This window comes from Xenopus tropicalis, chromosome 7, assembly GCF_000004195.4.
Source record: "Xenopus tropicalis strain Nigerian chromosome 7, UCB_Xtro_10.0, whole genome shotgun sequence".
NCBI classification, from domain to species: domain Eukaryota; kingdom Metazoa; phylum Chordata; class Amphibia; order Anura; family Pipidae; genus Xenopus; species Xenopus tropicalis.
In genome coordinates this window covers 58,510,708-58,528,481 of record NC_030683.2, presented here as the reverse complement: position 1 = coordinate 58,528,481, position 17,774 = coordinate 58,510,708, and the positions used below count along the sequence as shown (strand labels likewise).

General features: G+C 40.7%; 1 protein-coding gene across 1 annotated transcript in view; it reads right to left on the bottom strand.

Annotated features, from left to right (window-relative positions):
- nudt8 (nudix hydrolase 8) overlaps positions 1 to 3,831 on the bottom strand; it is a 74,080-nt gene extending 70,249 nt beyond the window's left edge. Inside the window, exon 1 of the mRNA XM_018095906.2 lies at positions 3,772 to 3,831. Coding sequence (XP_017951395.1) covers positions 3,772 to 3,782 — 11 coding nt within the window. The 5' untranslated portion in view covers positions 3,783 to 3,831. The remainder of the gene's footprint in view (positions 1 to 3,771) is intronic.
- Positions 3,832 to 17,774: the final 13,943 nt, after the last annotated feature.

The following is a 17,774-nucleotide window of genomic DNA, read 5'->3' as shown; positions in this document are numbered from 1 at the left end:
CTGCTACATTCACTAATCTGCAATTAAACTTTTGTTATTCTTTGACATCCATAAGCTCTGGTAACATTATTCTGTGATGTCAGAATCTATGACATTGCAAAATAATGTTAGCAGAGTGGAGGGCTTATGTAGGATGAGTGAGGGAGGGAAGATGTGCAGTGTTTAGGGAAGTTAAAGATAGAAAAAAATAACAAAGATTTATATGCAGATACCAGTTACAAAGGGCATCATACTGGATATGGCTACTAACCAAATTACCTAAATAAAAATTGAAATCTAAACTTCATGTTGGGTTGAAAAACGTGAAATCACTGAATGAAATCTGATCTGTTATTGGCTCTGCCCTCTTTTTCTAACCTTGGACCACAGTTATATAGTAAAAACCACTGTGCAAAGTTTGAGGACTCTGGTTTCAATAGTGTCTGAATGGCAGCAATTTAAATTTCCCCACTGAATGTCAACAAGTAACATCTGATTGGCGGTTGGTGGCTGCAAAGTTTACGGACCCTAGGATTGATAATTAAAGAACAGCAACAGTTTAAATTTAAACCAATAAAAGTCAATAGGTAAATTGTGATTGGTGGTTGGTGGGAGTGCCCACTTTTTCTAACCTTGAGTCGAAGTCACCCAGTGACAAACAGTGGGCACCCTGGCTTAAATAGTGTGAGAATGACAGCATTTTAAATTTAAACCAATAAAATTCAAAGGATGAAATCTGATTGCCTGTTAGTGGCCTAACCCACTTTTCTAATTTTTGAACTGCAGTCCCCCAGTGACCAGCTTTGCAAAAAAACACTTCTAAATTTGAGTCAAAGTCACCCAGTGACCCGGTGGGCACCCTGGCATAAAAATAATTGTGAGACTGACAGCATTTTTCACTTTGCCATTGAAAGTAGATAGGTGAAATGTGATTGGCTGTTGGTGGTTCCACCGACTTTTTTCTAACTTTGCAAATGCAAATACCCAGTGACTAACTCTGGAAAGTTTAACAACCCTGGAATTGATACTTAAAAAATGGCATCAGTTTAAATATAAACCAATGAAATTTAATGGGTGGAAATGGATTGGTTCCGCCCACTTGTTCTAAACCTGAATATGTAGTCAGCCAGTGACTGATTGTGTAATGTTTGGGAACCCTGACATAAATAGTATGAGAAAGGCAGAATTTTAAATTTAAACCAAAAAAAAAAATCAATAGGTGAAGTCTGATTGGCTGTTGGTGGCTCCACCCACTTTTTAAAACCTAAAAATGCAGTCCCCTAGTGACCCTGGTGTTAATACTGTGAGAATGGCAGCAGGTTGAATTTCCCCATTGAAAATCAATAGTTAAAATCAGATTCACTGTTGGTGGCTCCACCCACTTTTTCTAACTCTGAACCGCAGTTACCTGGTGACTAGCTTTGTAAAGTTTGGGGACCTTAGTATTAACATTTAAAGAATGGCAGCAGTTTAAATTTAAACATATGAAGTCTATAGGTGAAATCTGATTGGCTGTTGTTGGCCCCGCCCACTTTTCTAAACTTGTAACATAGTCACCCAGTGACTGACTGTGCAAAGTTTCGGAACTCTGGCATCAAACTAATAAAAAATCAATAGGTAAAATTTGATAGGCTGTTGGTAGCTCTGCCCACTTTCTCTAACCTTGAACCGCAGTTACCTGGGGCCTAACTCTGCAAAGTTTGGGGACCCTGGGGTTATTACTGTGAGAATGGCAGCAGTTTGAATTTTCACCAAGTCAATAGGTAAAATCTGATTTGCTGTTCACAGCTCCGCCCACTTTTGAGCATCCAACAATCATCATATTTTCATTTAGGCAGACCCCATGATTATGTGATTCAAGTTTGGGGAGTGTAGCCTCAAAACTGTAAGTGTGGCAGCAGTTTGAAAATCTTCCCTGTCAAAGTCAATGGGAAAATTGGGGTGTTCGGAACGGCGCCACAAAACAACGGGGGGTGTAATCGCTTAGAAAAGCACAAGCAACCTGCTCAGCTATAGGGTAAAGAAGTGTGGAGAGTTTGAGTGTTGTACCCCTAAAACTGTAGGAGGAGTAGTGTTTAGAAAATGGGGGGCGCTAAGAATAATAATAATAAGAAAAAGCGGAAGAATAAGCCAAAGTCGAAGAACAGTATGTTGGGGTTTTCAACCCAACATAATTATTAAAATTTTAGGGAATCATGGGAAATGTAGTCTCTGCTAACTGAATATTGCATTTTTAAAATGTTTACATGTTGTGTAAATGTACTTACCAATTGGACCTAGCTCACAATTCCAATAATGCAGACTTTTCAAGAGTCTGTTGGACTACACTTGAACACAGGTTGAAGAATCTCAATCTAATCAGGGGATGAAGTTTGTGCTTTTAAACATGTGTTTAACAATTCATTCCTTATAAAGGGACGATTTACCCCCATGACACATTGAATTTACTGAACTAGTCAGTTTGCAGCTTAAAAAAGGCAAAGTGCTTAAACTCTCATGTTTACTACTTTACTGTTTTCCTAGAAATTGATATAAGAGGGCTGATTCACTAAAGTGCGATAAATTTTATCACACGCTTTTTTGCGTTAAATTAGACGCGATAATTTGCGCGCGATTCACCATAGTATTATCGCGTGTTAAGTCGCCATATCGCATGCATTATTTTTCGCGCGACCGCATGCGTTAAATAGCGCACAGAAAAGAATACGATCGCATGATTCACAAACAGTAAGGCGAGCTAAATATCGCATTAGTCTATGCGAAAATTAACACCTACTTCAGGCAGGCGATAATTATAGAAAAGTACAATTAATGAGCTTTTGGCAATAAAATATGGACTTTGCAGTGCTATTTATTCAAGTATGTGTTTCCCCTAGAGTGACGCAGCCGCCAGTTTGCAGCAAAATGGTCATTTTTAATACAGTATTGGCGTGTATGGCTAACATGGCGTGTGTTCATTTGCTCATCACTAGTGGCTACTATTTATAAGCATCTACTATTTATATGCTACCATTTATATGCTACTATTCATATGTGGCAACAATTTATATACACTATTTATATGCGGCGACAATTTGTATACACTATTTCTAAGCTACTATTTATATGCGGCGATTATTCGCGTGCGTTATTTAGCGCATGTACCGTCAAATACCGCATGGAAATAGTCTTCGTGAGTTAAATAACGCATGCAATATCGCGCGTAAAATAGCACAAGTATGCTTAGTGAATCGTGCGATAAGACGCGATAATTTAGACTCGATAAAATTTTTACCGCGCGCTATAAATAGCGCACGTTATTTTGCACTTTAGTGAATCGGCCCCATAGTGTCCAGCCAGCATTCAGAAAACAAAGGCATCACTAAAGACTGCAAAAAAAAAAAGCGCAACTGAGAACATTAAACACAGTGCCATTAAATACAGCGACAGCTGAATGCTGGATCTACACTACTGCTACCTCCCTCTCTGTAGTAGATGCAACACTTCCTAGTTCCTACAAGCATTTAACCTTTGTGCACTAGCCTGCTGCTGCCTCCAAGCAGCTCATCAAAAGTATATTGACTCTCTGGTAAGTTTTTGCTTACAATGTCCATTTTAGCTATTTGCTAAATCAGATTAAGCAGTGGTAAACGATCAGTGCCACACTCTCTCTCCCCTCCAAACATAGGCTTGTAGATGGATTTAAAATAAAAACTCCATTGTAATCGTCCCTGAATATAGTGCAAGTACTAACTGGCTCCTCCACAGCTTAACTTCACTGCACAGATTTCCACAGCTTGGTTTAGCACATACCTTAGTCTCATTTCACTGTAATCACTCTGGTCCCGTCGCACTTCGTGTGTATCTGTATGTTTTTTTTTTAATAAGCTTTATTTAAAAGTAACAGTGAACACTAACAACCTAGAGCCAAAGCAGAGATGGAAAGTTTGGAAGCAAATATTGAATTGAGATCTTGTCATAATATGGAAGTTATTGTCAAATCAGTTATGAAATGCACAGTGAGTCTCAGGCAGTATTTGACTGCACTGCATTATTTATTGTTGAAAAAGCACAACACTAGGTACAAAAGCTCCCTGCAATTCCAGAAGGCTATTTATCATTTGTATAACCTATGCTCTCTAAACTGGAGTTATAATTACTTTGTAAAAATGTATTTGATGACAGGACTATAACCTCCAGAACCACAAGGCTTATGTTAACCAAACAATTTAACTTAAATCACAATATTAAAAAACAAAATAACATCATGATTTGATTAAATTTGTTTCTTTTTATAAATATTTCTTGAGTTCTTTCTCTTCATTCTTCAATGGCCCTGGGTCAGTATTTGCACAGTAGAATCAAAAAGATGGCTTTTTGCTTAACATTTGGGTTTTCACTATACTGTGCTTGCTCAGAAGTACGCCAGGTCAATAGAGTTTTCAGCTAGCAGGAGTACTGGCCCAGGGTAACAGGTGTAATATAATTATAATTACTAAGGAGTGCATAACATTTTGCACCTTCTAGAGATTTCACATTTACTTCTCCTTAAACAAAAGTGTCAATTGTGGATCCTGCAAGCTTACACATTTGACAAATGTATCCACAAATGCACTTGCCTGCTGCAAATTGTCTCTATAAATAGCCAGATGCTGTACCACAGTGCCTTGCACACAGCTTATTATAGTATGTGATGTTTAGAAAACATGTCTATCTGGCCTAAAAATGTACAGCTTAGCAGTGCTTCTGGGGTCCATATAGCTAACAATAGTGCTCTCTGCACTAAAAGAGCCCAAATTCAGTTTTAAAAATCTGAATATTGGCTCTTTAAGTTACCAGGATTGGCTTTTTGCCACCTCTGGTAACTTGTCCGACAGTGCCGCCTTAGGTGAGCGTCTCAACTCACCTCATGGCAGCAGCGTCCCTAATGTAGGTGACATTTTATGAGATGCAAAATTTTGCCTGGTGGAGATAGGGTTAATCTTCCCTTGCAGAAAGATAATTAAGTGGCAGCTGAGTCTGGAGCCACTACTAGGTGTAAAAGGGGTGTGCTCCCACACCTATGGGCTCTCTTGTGTCTGAAGGACATACATGGGTCTGGCAGTTACCTCTGTGTGAGAGGCTTCTGGAGCCTGAGTGAGTACTAAGGGGCCTGTTACAGAAGCAACCTGTGTGGAAGCAGGTGTTAAGAAAGTCTGTGTTCTGACTGGTGAGAGAGAAGGTGAGTCCCTGGAGTGCTGCAGCAATAAGGGTTATTCAATAGCGATGAGCACATCTTTTTGCCAGGCATGGATTTACAGCAAATTTCTACATTCTGCCATTGGTGAATGGTTTTGTGAATTATCAGTTGTGTCAAAAAAGGGTGTGGTTGTATAAAAAAAAAATACCTGCAGAGACTTTGGGAAAGTAGACTGTTTTATTACAATTTGTGTGAAAGCTGAACTGCTGATAATAAAGTGCAGTGAGAAAGTTCTTAAAACTGCAACTTGTTGTCCCTGTTTCCTATCTGCCTTGACTCTACCAAGACCAGCTTTTGCATATCCCATTCCCACAACTGATGCAAACATGTAAAACTACTTGCACAGTTACTAACCGTAGAACACACTGGTGCAGGGCAAAGTACAAATAACTATCAAGCACAAAGTGCTGAAGACAGAACTTGAGTGCCTATGGCAGGAAGCTTGCCATAGCCATGTAAGGGAACTTTATGGAAGATTCTTAAAGGAATGTGGTTCTGTTTTTCAAAATGCATCAGTTAATAGAGCTTCTCTAGCAGATTTCTGCATGGAAATCCATTTTTTAAAAGTAGATTTTTTTTTATATTTAATTTTGAAATTGTTCTTCATTTCCCATGGTGCCACAGGCATTTGACTTGTGCTCTCATAAACTTCAGCCACTCTTTACTGCTGCACTGCAAGTTGGAACAATATCACCCTTCATTTCCCCCCCATCAGCTGATCAGCAGAACTGTGGGAAGATAGCAGCTCCATTACACCTGTATTGCTAAAAGTTCTTGATATCAGAATAGTCTGGCTCATAGCTTATCTGAAAACAGTTCTGTTGTGTAGTGCTGGCTCCTTATGAAATCTCAGGCACAATGCACCAATATTACAACTAAAAAAATACTGTAAGTAATAATAAATGTGTTGGTTTACACTTTATACCTTTAAGTGCAAGCAGAATTTCACATTTCGGTTCACCTCTGTGCCAGACGTTTTGTAAACATTCTGTGCTCTCTCATTTTAGGGGCTTTTACTGGGAGAAGGGTTAAGTTTAGGTAGGCAAACTATATTTTTTTTTTTCAGGAGAACCTGAGTTTTTGTGTATTTCCACTTCTGGAACAAGATTTAGAGCTCGAAATACAAAAAAAAGAAAAAATTATATTTTTCATAATATAGGGATTTATACCAGAATGGTTTTTATAACCTTTCTGAAAATCGTCACAAAACTTGCATTTTGCCCTATTATGTACCCCACATTTCGTAACGTACCAACACAAAACATTCTAAATATGAACACCAGGGGTCTACTGAACAGTTTGATGCCTAATATGCATAGATTTACCAAACTATGTGGTGTACAGAGCAGACAAAATGTCCATGTGCAAAGACAAGTAACAAAAAACAATGTGAAATGCAATAAAATTGCTAAAATCCAAAAAAAATCACTAAAATCAATGTTTTTTTTCTCCTAGTGATATCTGCAGTCAGAATCACAGTTTGAGTATTTTGGCTTGGGCAAATTAGTTTTACAGACAAAGTCAAGTGAACAACAACTATGCATAACTGAAAATGCAATAAAATGGCTAAAAATGCAATAAAATGATGAAAAATGCACCAAAATCACAGAAAATGTAATACAAACACCAAAATAATATACAAAAGGTATTGCGCAGTGTGGTTAGTGAATACGATATCCGCAATGGCAATAAAACATTTTTTTCAGGCAAGAAAAACATGATACAATAAAAAAAAATCCACAAAATTGCATAAGTGTGTAAGTCTGTGTTTGTACACTAGGCAAAATGTGTTTTTTGTACATGTGTGTGCAAGTTAGTAAGTGCTATAAGTGCTGTGAATGTGTGAAACCCCCCAACCCCCGAAAATGTGTGAGTATAAGTGTGTATTAGTGTAATATGTGTATGTATGTGTGATTTTTAACACCTACCTGGGACAAGCAGTCACACAAATCTTCTGGAGGAGGGAACGAGGAACCCATGCTGCAGCTTTTTTCCTGTGATTGGTGAGGGAGGGGGAGCAGGAAATGTCAGGCACATAGAAACAACGTGCCTGGCTTTTCCTATGGGGCCCCTGGGCGATCGCTGCCCTCACCGTGAAAAAGCACCTACCCTGCTTTAAATGGAAGCTCCGTTCCTCTAATCTAAAGGGGTGGCCTCTGGTGCATTGATTGTTTTTATCGGGGAAAAAAGGACACCCCCCCATCTGCCTATAATCCCCTCTAATGTATTTGTACAGAGTAATCATGTCCCCTCACAAGCGCCTCTTTTCCAGAGAAAACATCCCCAAAGTCGACAGTCTAACCTCATAGCTTAAATCTTCCATCTCCTTTACCAGTTTAGTTGCATGTCTCTACACTCTCTCCAGCTCATTAATATCCTTCTTAAGGACTGGATTCTAAAACTGCACCGCATACTCAAGGTGAGGCCTTACCAGGGACCTATAAAGAGGTAAAATTATGTTTTCATCCCTTGAGTTAATACTTTTTTTTTTATACAAGACAGCACATTATTTGCTTTAGTAGCCACCGAATGAGCCAGGAATTAGACAACTTATTATCTACAAAAACCATTAGATCCTTCTCCATCAAGGATACCCCCAACAAACTACCGTTTGGTAGATAGCTTGCGTTTATATTATTTCTACCAAAGTGGATAACTTTGCACTTGTCCATATTGAATCTAATTTTCCAGTTTGCTGCCCAGTTTTCCAGTTTTGTCAAAACGCTCTGTAAAGCAGCAGCTTCCTACATGGAACTTATAGTTTTGCACAATTTAGTGTCATCAGCAAAAATAGAAAAAGTACTTTCTATGCCCACCTCCAGGTCATAAATCCACTTACAAAGTCCCCACTTAAAGAGCAATCATTTAAAGAGAACCAAGTCCCAGTGGTTCTATTTATACAGTCTGTTTAGGTGCAACTAATCAAACCCCACCCACTTCAAACTGAGGGTAATTACAAAGTACGCAACTTGTGGCAAACCTACTGTAAGCTTTATAATTCAGCAAACTTTGTAATTTAGCACCAAAAACAGCAAATACTTTCGAAAAAATTAAACCCAACAGTTAAACAACACAATAATTTTGAATAAAGTTAATAAAATATACTTATCTATATATATTTTTTTTAATTGAAAAAGCAAGTTGTTTCAACCAGCCACCAGTCTGTTAGTAGCTTAGGCTAATGCCACATGTAGCATATTCTCGGCAAGCCGGAAAAAAAATATACGTTTGGATTTTCACTTTACTGCATACACAAGCAGTGCAAATAAAAAGCCTGGGATGTTAGGTAAGTGATTACAAAAAAGAGGAAAAAGACCCTGCACTACAGCTTCAGGGTGCACAGTGTGTGTGTATTAAACATAGTTCAAGAGAGAGATCCTAAGTGGACAAGACACACAACCATTCTACTGGCACACCTGTAATTCAAAATAAATAAAACTTTATCTTTATTTTAACCGTTTAAAAAATTCCTGTGTTAAAACCCCATAGAACGAAAGAAAGAAGGAAAGTTAAAATTACATCTCACTTGCATGGGCTGATCATGTAAGTTGTTACTCCTAGAACTGCACAGCGAGTTTGGGAGCTGCTAGCGAGTCTTGCATTTAATCTAAAGTGTTGCATGTAGATTAAGTGTATAGTAGGCGTTAAAAACAAAAAAGGCACTTGGGGTTTACTGTGCATGCTGGGAGTGCTGGATGAAAGAAGGAAGTAAGTGCAATTAACTAACTGCTGTGTGACTTGTAAGTGCTACCTGGCTGATTGAGCATACTAATTAAGGGGGTGGAGTAAATCTGGTAAATTCTCAACAGACTTTTGGCTGTTTGGTTTGAACCTCAATAAGTTTCTGACTGCACAGCGAGTTTGGGAGCTGCTAGCGAGTCTTGCATGTAATCTAAAGTGTTTCATGTAGATTAAGGCGTTTGAAACTTAAAAGGCACTATACAAGGGATTGCACTCGGGAGACTGTAAGTACCCAGTGGCAATATGAGTTGCAGTATGATTGCTGGTGTTACTCAGTGTGCATCTTGCCGCATGTATGTGGTCCTGGAGCAGCAGTTCCATGCAGCATTTACTTGTGAGAGATGCAGGTGGGTTTTCCTCTTGGAATCTGAGGTGCAGAATCTAAGGGGGGAACTGGCAGCACTGAGGGCAGCTGCAAGCATGGGGGAGAACAGGAGGCTCACTGAGCAACCACTGGCAGGGGTTGTAGTGGGGGGTGGAGAAGGGACAGTGGAGGTTAATGAGGGAGACAAATTTGTAACAGTTAAGAGGGGCAGTAGGGGACACAAGGCTAGGGGGGCTGGTTCACAGCTTGTACAAACCAATAGATTTGCCGCTTTAGGTGAAGATGCTGGGGAAGACAGCTCTGAGCTAGCATGTATGGAGCGGGCTGACTCTCAGAGCACCCTGGGAGCCGGCACCTCTAATACAGGTGGGGGGAATAGTGCTAGGAAGGGAAGGCAGGCTATAGTTGTAGGGGATTCAATTATTAGAAACGTAGATAGGGTAATTTGTCGCAAAAACCCTACATGCCGAACTGTGTGTTGCTTGCCTGGTGCTAGGGTTCGTCATGTGGTGGAACAAGTGGACAAATTGTTGGGAGGGGCTGGGGAAGACCCGGCGGTCTTGGTACACATAGGTACCAATGACAAAGTTAGAGGAGGGGGGGAAGTCCTCAAGAACGATTTTAAAAAGCTAGGTGCAAAGTTGAGGGCGAGGACTTCCAAGGTAATTTTCTCAGAGATATTACCTGTGCCACGAGCAACGTTAAGAAGGCAGCGGGAGCTTAGGGAGATTAATACGTGGCTGAGAGATTGGTGCAGGGAGGAGGGCTTTGGGTTTCTCCAGAACTGGGCTGATTTCTCAGTCGGCTACAGGCTCTTTGCCAGGGATGGGCTGCACCTCAATGATGATGGGGCAGCTGCTTTGGGGGAAAAGATGGCTAGCGGGTTGGAGGAGATTTTAAACTAGGAGTGGGGGGGGAGAGTGCAGCGGGAAATTCTGTGGGAGACAGGATAGATGAGGTAGTGGGCATAGTAAGGGAAAATGGGGGAGGAGACTTGCTTCGGGATACTGATAATGGCAGGGAGGCCCATAATTTGTTTATATGTCATTCTCACGCCGGAACCAGTATTAAATATATGTTTACCAATGCAAGGAGTCTGACTGGTAAAATTGGAGAGCTGGAGGTACTGGCATTGGAGCGGAAATATGATGTGATTGGCATTGCTGAAACTTGGTTGAATGAGTCTCATGACTGGGCAGTTAATATTGGGGGGTATACATTGTTTCGGAGGGACAGGGGCAATAGAAAAGGAGGAGGAGTGTGTCTGTTCATTAAGCAGGAATTAAAAGCAAATATTAAGGAGGAAGTGATGGGGTTAACAGAGGGAGCTGAATCCTTATGGGTTGAGCTTCTCACAGATAGTAAAGAATCTACCAAACTAATTGTAGGGGTATGCTATAGACCCCCTAATGTAAGCGAAGAGGAGGAGGCCCAGCTCCTGTTGCAAATAGAAAAGGCTGCTAGTTTGGGGCAAGTGATAATAATGGGGGATTTTAATTACCCGGATATTGACTGGGGCAATAGTACTGCCAGGACAGTAAATGGGAACAAGTTTATAAACTTGCTGCATGACAACTTTATGTCACAGGTTGTTGAGGAGCCAACCAGGAACCATGCTATACTAGATCTAGTGTTCTCTAATGACCCAGAACGTATAGCAAATGTGCAAGTGGTTGAACCCCTGGGTAATAGTGACCATAATGTTATTTCATTTGATGTTTGGTGCAGGAAACAAATTTACACGGGGGCAACAAAGACACTGAATTTTAGGAAGGCAAATTTTAGCTCCTTAAGGGCAGCGCTTCAGGGCATAGATTGGGGCATTATGTTTTCTGATAAAAACACAGAGCAGAAATGGTTGTCATTTAAAATTATATTAAATCATTACTGTTCTCAATTCATTCCATTAATAAGAAAAAGTAGAAGTGTTAAGAATCACCCTATGTGGCTTAACTCTGAGGTAAAGAAGTTAATAGGGGAAAAAAGGAAAGCTTTTAAGAAATATAAGTCAGAGGGGACAGTAGCTGCGTTTAATGATTATAAACACTATAACAAGAGTTGTAAAACAGCAATCCGGAACGCAAAGATAGAAAATGAGGAGCGCATCGCGGCCGAGGCCAAGACTAACCCCAAAAAGTTTTTTAAGTATATTAATAGTAAAAAGATGCAGGTTGAGGGTGTGGCCCCATTGAGTTATAATAACAATATGGTTACAGCAGATACAGAAAAGGCAGATGTGCTTAACCAGTTCTTTTCTTCTGTGTATACAGTAGAGGAGCCAGTGGGCCAAGTCCCACCCAATAGCTGCACTGTTGCCTCAGCTCCAACTACACAGTGGCTGGCACAGGATATGGTGCTTAAAGGGTTACACACGATAAATGTAAACAAGGCACCTGGGCCAGATGGAATACACCCTCGGGTACTGAGAGAGCTAGGGGCAGAATTGCAGTGGCCCTTGTTTCTGATATTCTCAGACTCTCTTTCATCAGGTATGGTACCTAGGGATTGGAAGAAGGCGAATGTCATTCCCATATTTAAAAAGGGAGTAAGATCTCAGCCCGGCAATTATAGGCCTGTAAGTTTGACATCCGTGGTGGGCAAGTTATTTGAAGGCTTGTTAAGGGATCACATTCAAAATTATGTACTGGAGAATGCCATTATGAGCAGTAATCAGCATGGCTTTATGAAGGACAGGTCATGTCAGACCAATTGAATTGCTTTTTATGATGAGGTAAGTAAGAAGCTGGATAGTGGGGATGCAGTAGATATAATCTATTTGGATTTTGCCAAAGCATTTGATACCGTTCCCCACAAACGACTGCTTTCTAAGCTAAGGTCTATTGGTCTTAGTGAAGTCATTTGCACATGGATAGAAAACTGGCTACAGGATCGGGTACAGAGGGTGGTTGTTAATGGTACATTCTCTACTTGGAATAAGGTCCTCAGTGGGGTCCCTCAGGGTTCTGTACTGGGTCCACTTTTGTTTAATTTGTTCATAAATGACTTAGGGGAGGGTATTGTGAGTAATGTATCAGTGTTTGCAGATGATACAAAACTCTGCAGACCAGTCAATTCTATCCAGGATGTGACATCCCTGCAGCAGGATCTTGACCAACTGGCAATCTGGGCAGCTAAGTGGCAGATGAGATTTAATGTGGATAAATGTAAGGTCATGCACCTGGGATGTAAAAATATGCAAGCCCCGTATAACCTTAATGGGACTGCACTAGGCAAATCCATAATGGAGAAGGACCTTGGAGTCCTTGTAGATAATAAACTTGGCTGTAGCAAGCAATGCCAGGCAGCAGCTGCAAGGGCAAACAAGGTTTTGAGCTGTATTAAAAGGGGTATAGATTCACGGGAGGAGGGGGTTATTCTTCCCCTTTACAGAGCGCTGGTAAGGCCCCATCTAGAATATGCTGTTCAGTTTTGGTCTCCAGTGCTCAAACGGGACATTATTGAGTTAGAGAGGGTCCAGAGAAGGGCAACTAAGCTGGTAAAGGGTATGGAAAGTCTCAGTTATGAAGAAAGACTAGCCAAGTTGGGTCTGTTTACACTGGAGAAGAGGCGCTTAAGAGGTGACATGATAACTATGTATAAATATATAAAGGGATCATATAATAACCTCTCTAATGTTTTATTTACCAGTAGGTCCTTCCAACGGACACGAGGGCACCCACTTCGTTTAGAAGAAGGGAGGTTCCATTTAAATATTCGGAAAGGTTTTTTTACTGTGAGAGCTGTGAAGTTCTGGAATTCCCTCCCCGAATCAGTCGTGCTGGCTGATACATTATATAACTTTAAGAAGGGGCTGGATGGATTCTTAGCAAGTGAGGGAATACAGGGGTATGGGAGATAGCTCTCAGTACAAGTGAGGGAATACAGGGTTATGGGAGATAGCTCTTAGTACTAGTTGATCCAGGGACTGGTCCGATTGCCATCTTGGAGTCAGGAAGGAATTTTTTCCCCTCTGCGGCAAATTAGAGAGGCTTCAGATGGGGTTTTTTTGCCTTCCTCTGGATCAACTAGTAGTTAGGCAGGTTATATATAGGCATTATGGTTGAACTTGATGGACATATGTCTTTTTTCAACCCAACTTATTATGTTACTATGTTACTATGTAACTTAAATTTACAAAATACACTGCCGCTACACTTACAAGCTCAGTTGGGTTACGCTTGGAGGGCTGTTCGTAAGAGTGGTTGCTGCTGTGATAGCTTTGGACTTAGCAACGTGCACGTTGCTAAGGAAGGGGATTTTGTTCTGATCTTGTCCAAGCCTTCTCTGGCTAATTGGTGTATAGTGGAATTACTAGGTAAGTATTCTGTTTTTATATGCAAATTGTTAATATATTACTGTATTATTACAGTATATATTACTGTATTTTGAACCATAATGATTCTTAAGATGAATTTGTGCCTATATGATTGGTATATAAATTTACTATTCGAGTTTTCTGGATATACAGGTCTAATTCCCTCCCCGCGTGTCAGTCATCCCGGGGCGGGGTTGCAGGTAAGTTAACCCTTCAGTTGGGAGACCAAATACATCCACTCATGGGAATCTGTCCTAGTTGTGACTCATTCCCAAATTATCGTAAAAAACAGGACGTCGTATATATCTTCAAGAATTCCTAAATATACCAATAGTATTGTTAAGCACCAGTACATAGGCGGATTTTCCATAAGGCTTGGGGAGGCTAAGCCTCCCCAAACCATTTAATCCAAAAAAAGCCCCCTCCAGGGAAAAAAAAAAAAGTTAAAAAAAAAAAAATCTGACAGAGCAATGTGCCGCTTGCGCTTCTCTGAGGAGATGGGTGCTGCTGCTGAAGTCTTTCTACCTAAAAATCGCTACCTGTTAGCTGACAGGGAGAGCCACTGTGTAATGACATCATTGTGAGATTTCAGATGGCAAATCTCGCAAGATTTCGGATGGGAAACTTTAAGAGAGACTCAAAGCGCCATGAACTAGGCACAAAGTTAGGGGGTAGGTGTGACTGAGCTATACTCCCAGGCTGCTTGTTTATGCTGGTGATTGGGATTAAAGACTGCTGATACTACACCTGCTAGTCTGGTATGTGGGGATTGTTTGATATTTAAATGCAATTCAGAGTGCAGTAAATTACATATTACACTTCGTTAAAACTGTTCCTGAATAGATGGTTTGGGGCTTTGGCCTTGGGTTGTAAGTTATTTAAAAAAATACCAAGAACCCCTAATATAAAACAATAGAGCATCAGACAGTGTACCTGTGGAGTAGCAGCAAAACAAGTGTGTCTAGGGGCCCTGACTAGATGCAGTAGGAGTCAGACTGAACATAATATAATGGGATGTATTGGCAGTAGTAGTCTGAAGCCCTTGTTAGGTTGCCAACAAAGGTGCCTGTCATAATACTGCATCTAGGGGTTCCTGCAATAACAGGCAGTTTGTGTGAGAGTTCCTATTGTAAATGGAGTGCGAAAGCAGTGTCTAGGGGTCTCAAGGGTATACATATATAGATTTGTATCTGGTACACAGTTGTCTTTTAAAAGGTCCTTCAGTGTCACATAAACAGAAAAATCAGAAAAAACAGCAGCTTCCTGGAAGAGGGTTCAGCATGCACCCCCAGGGCTGCAAAGACACCTTTTCCCACAGTGTTGTGCTCTACATTCAAATCTACACCACATCTAACAGTGTTGGACAAAGGCACTACATGTGTGAAGTCATAGTGCAGTATTTGTGAATACCCCACTCTTTACAGCACCTTCAAAACATCTAAAGTATGGACATACAACAACAGCTTACATTGCTGCATACATGCCGTTTTTGTACTTTGATCCAGGGACTGATCTGATTGCCTTCTTGGAGTCAGGAAGGGATTTTCCCCCCAGTGATGGGCTGGGATGCCAGGGGCCCACCAGAAAACCCTTAGATCATGGGCCCATTCTCCAGCTATTTGTACCCCTCTTCTTAATCAATCTCTTTATTCTTCCAGTCTCTTTTATTTACATAATATAATCCGTTCTTTAATCTATTCATACCCTGTGATCCCATACAGAAATAGAAAATGACTATGATATAGGCTAAATGCTTAGAAGCAGGAGGGCTCACAGGTAGTTTTCCTGGTATTCCAACATTGTTACCCCTCCAAGGCCACATTTTTTTTTTTTCCTTACTCTGGTTGAACTAGCAGAGCAATTAGGCTAATTTTACTTAGACAAAAATATTACATTCATTGCTGGATGCATATATTTTTACATAGCAGATAACAGATAAGCACTGTAGAATACTGTAGGAGTGTTCTACCTCTTATAATAATAATAAGCGTGTGCTATACATATTGTTTTAAAATAGGCTGGACTTTGTCCATGTGGAGTGACAAATCATTCACTGCCGGAGGGCCCATCGCTTGGTAGCCGATGTATAAGAAAGATTTTAGCCTGATAATGCCAGAGTGCATTGTTAGACAAAAAAAATCCACCCTGTGCATTTGCTCAGTGACAGGTGAATGACAGCTTTTGTCAATGCCACATGACTTAATCAGCTGTTTCTCTGCTAGTGGAAAATTGCTGGCAAAGAAACTGTCTATGTGACATTAGCCTTAGCCTACCCAAACAAAAATATCACCCTCCGCCTATGCTTAAATGTACTGGGTAAAAATTATATTTAGATCTAAATTCATCTTTTATATTTCCTTTACAGACTCCTACCCTTCCTGCATTGGGATCGGTTTCGCTCTGTAATTGTTCAAGTTGCAAGACCATATTCATTTCTTTAAAGCTAAAGACATTATTCTGCAGAAAAACGGAATGAACATCATTACCCTTACTTTTTACATCTTCATCATTATCAGTAAAGTGTTTTCTCAAAAGTAGTTTGTGTACAAAACGATTAATATCCATGATGGTATTAAACAAATCAAAGTTTTTAACTGGACAAAAGGTGAGGCCTTTTTTGCTGAATGTGCAAAGTGAAAAAAAAATATGTATACAAAATAGGTGTAATATTTGATTAAGTATACTGGCTGCTATAAAAGTACCCACTCATATAGTATATAATATCACTTGTTAATGGGGAGTGCAAAAAAAGGTACATTGACTGACTGATTCATTAGGTACACATTTTCAGTTAAAATCTCAACCACAGATTGTAGTCTAAACGATATAGTGCCTCAAATATTCAATCCCAAAAACTTGTAAAGGGCAAGGTAAGTTATACACATATTGTAAAATTGCTCTCTCAAAAGCATAAAGTCACTTTATTAATATTCAAAGGTCTAAGCAGACTTTTATAATAGCATTTAATACAAATTACAAGTGAAAAAACCTCTTAGAAGTAGTAAAAGGCTGCAAATTGTATAATGTGCTCGATATAGATTTCTACCTCTTATTCTAAAGACCCATGTGCTTAATTCTGGATCTGATCACTTATGGCAGTGCTGTCCAACTTCTGTTGTACCGAGGGCCGGAATTTTTCCGACCTACGTGGTGGAGGGCCGATAATGGAAGCCAGTTTTGACCACTCCCTTTTTGAAACTGCACCCACTTGAAACCACACCCATGTTATCACATGACCATACCCATATTAATGGTTGTAGTACAGCAAAAACCTGCCATACTCTGCCTGCCCTACCCTGCCTGTGTGTGCCATACTCTGCCTTCCCTACCCTGCCTGTGTGTGCCATACTCTGCCTTCCCTACCCTGCCTGTGTGTGCTATACTCTGCCTTCCCTACCCTGCCTGTGTGCCATACTTGGCTGGTTTGTGCCATACTTGGCCTGTGTGTGCCATACTCTGCCTGCCCTACCCTGCCTGTGTGTGCCATACTCTGCCTTCCCTACCCTGCCTGCATGTGCCATACTTTCACTGTGTTTGCCATTCTTGACTGGTTTGTGCCATACTTGGCCTGTGTGTGCCATACTCTGCCTGTGTGTGCCATACTCTGCCTTCCCTACCCTGCCTGTGTGTGCCATACTCTGCTTGCCCTATGATGGCACACACAGGCAGCCTACTGTGACACAATGCTGGCACTGCTCCAACAGTCTGCACAATAACTATATATTAAAAAACGTTTTAATTGCAGTACCACCTCAGTATATGTTCTTTTTGTAGTGTGCAGGGTGTATTTGTGGGTTTCTACTGCTCCTGAGGTGTGAACAGGGGAACAATGGGAGTGATTACAGCCTGAGCCTGAGGTGTGAACACTGCAGGGGTTGAACAATGCAGAGATTAAAAGGTGTGAACAACACAGGGGATTACATATTTAAACAATACAGGGGGTTTACAGCCTGAATCTGAGGTGAGAACCATGCAGGGGGGGCAGTTAATCACAGTACTGATACCATTTAAAGTTTACACAAGAGTAAGCCATCAAAGCAGCCAGACAGGTGGGGGGCCACACAGAGGGGGGCCGCGGGGGTTAAACAAGTGATAACCAGGCCAAAGAAAAATCAGTGGAAGGCAGAGGAGCTCGCCATTATGTGCTTAAGACCCAGGTCTCCCATGTAAGTGAGACGCCTTCCGGCTAGGAAAAG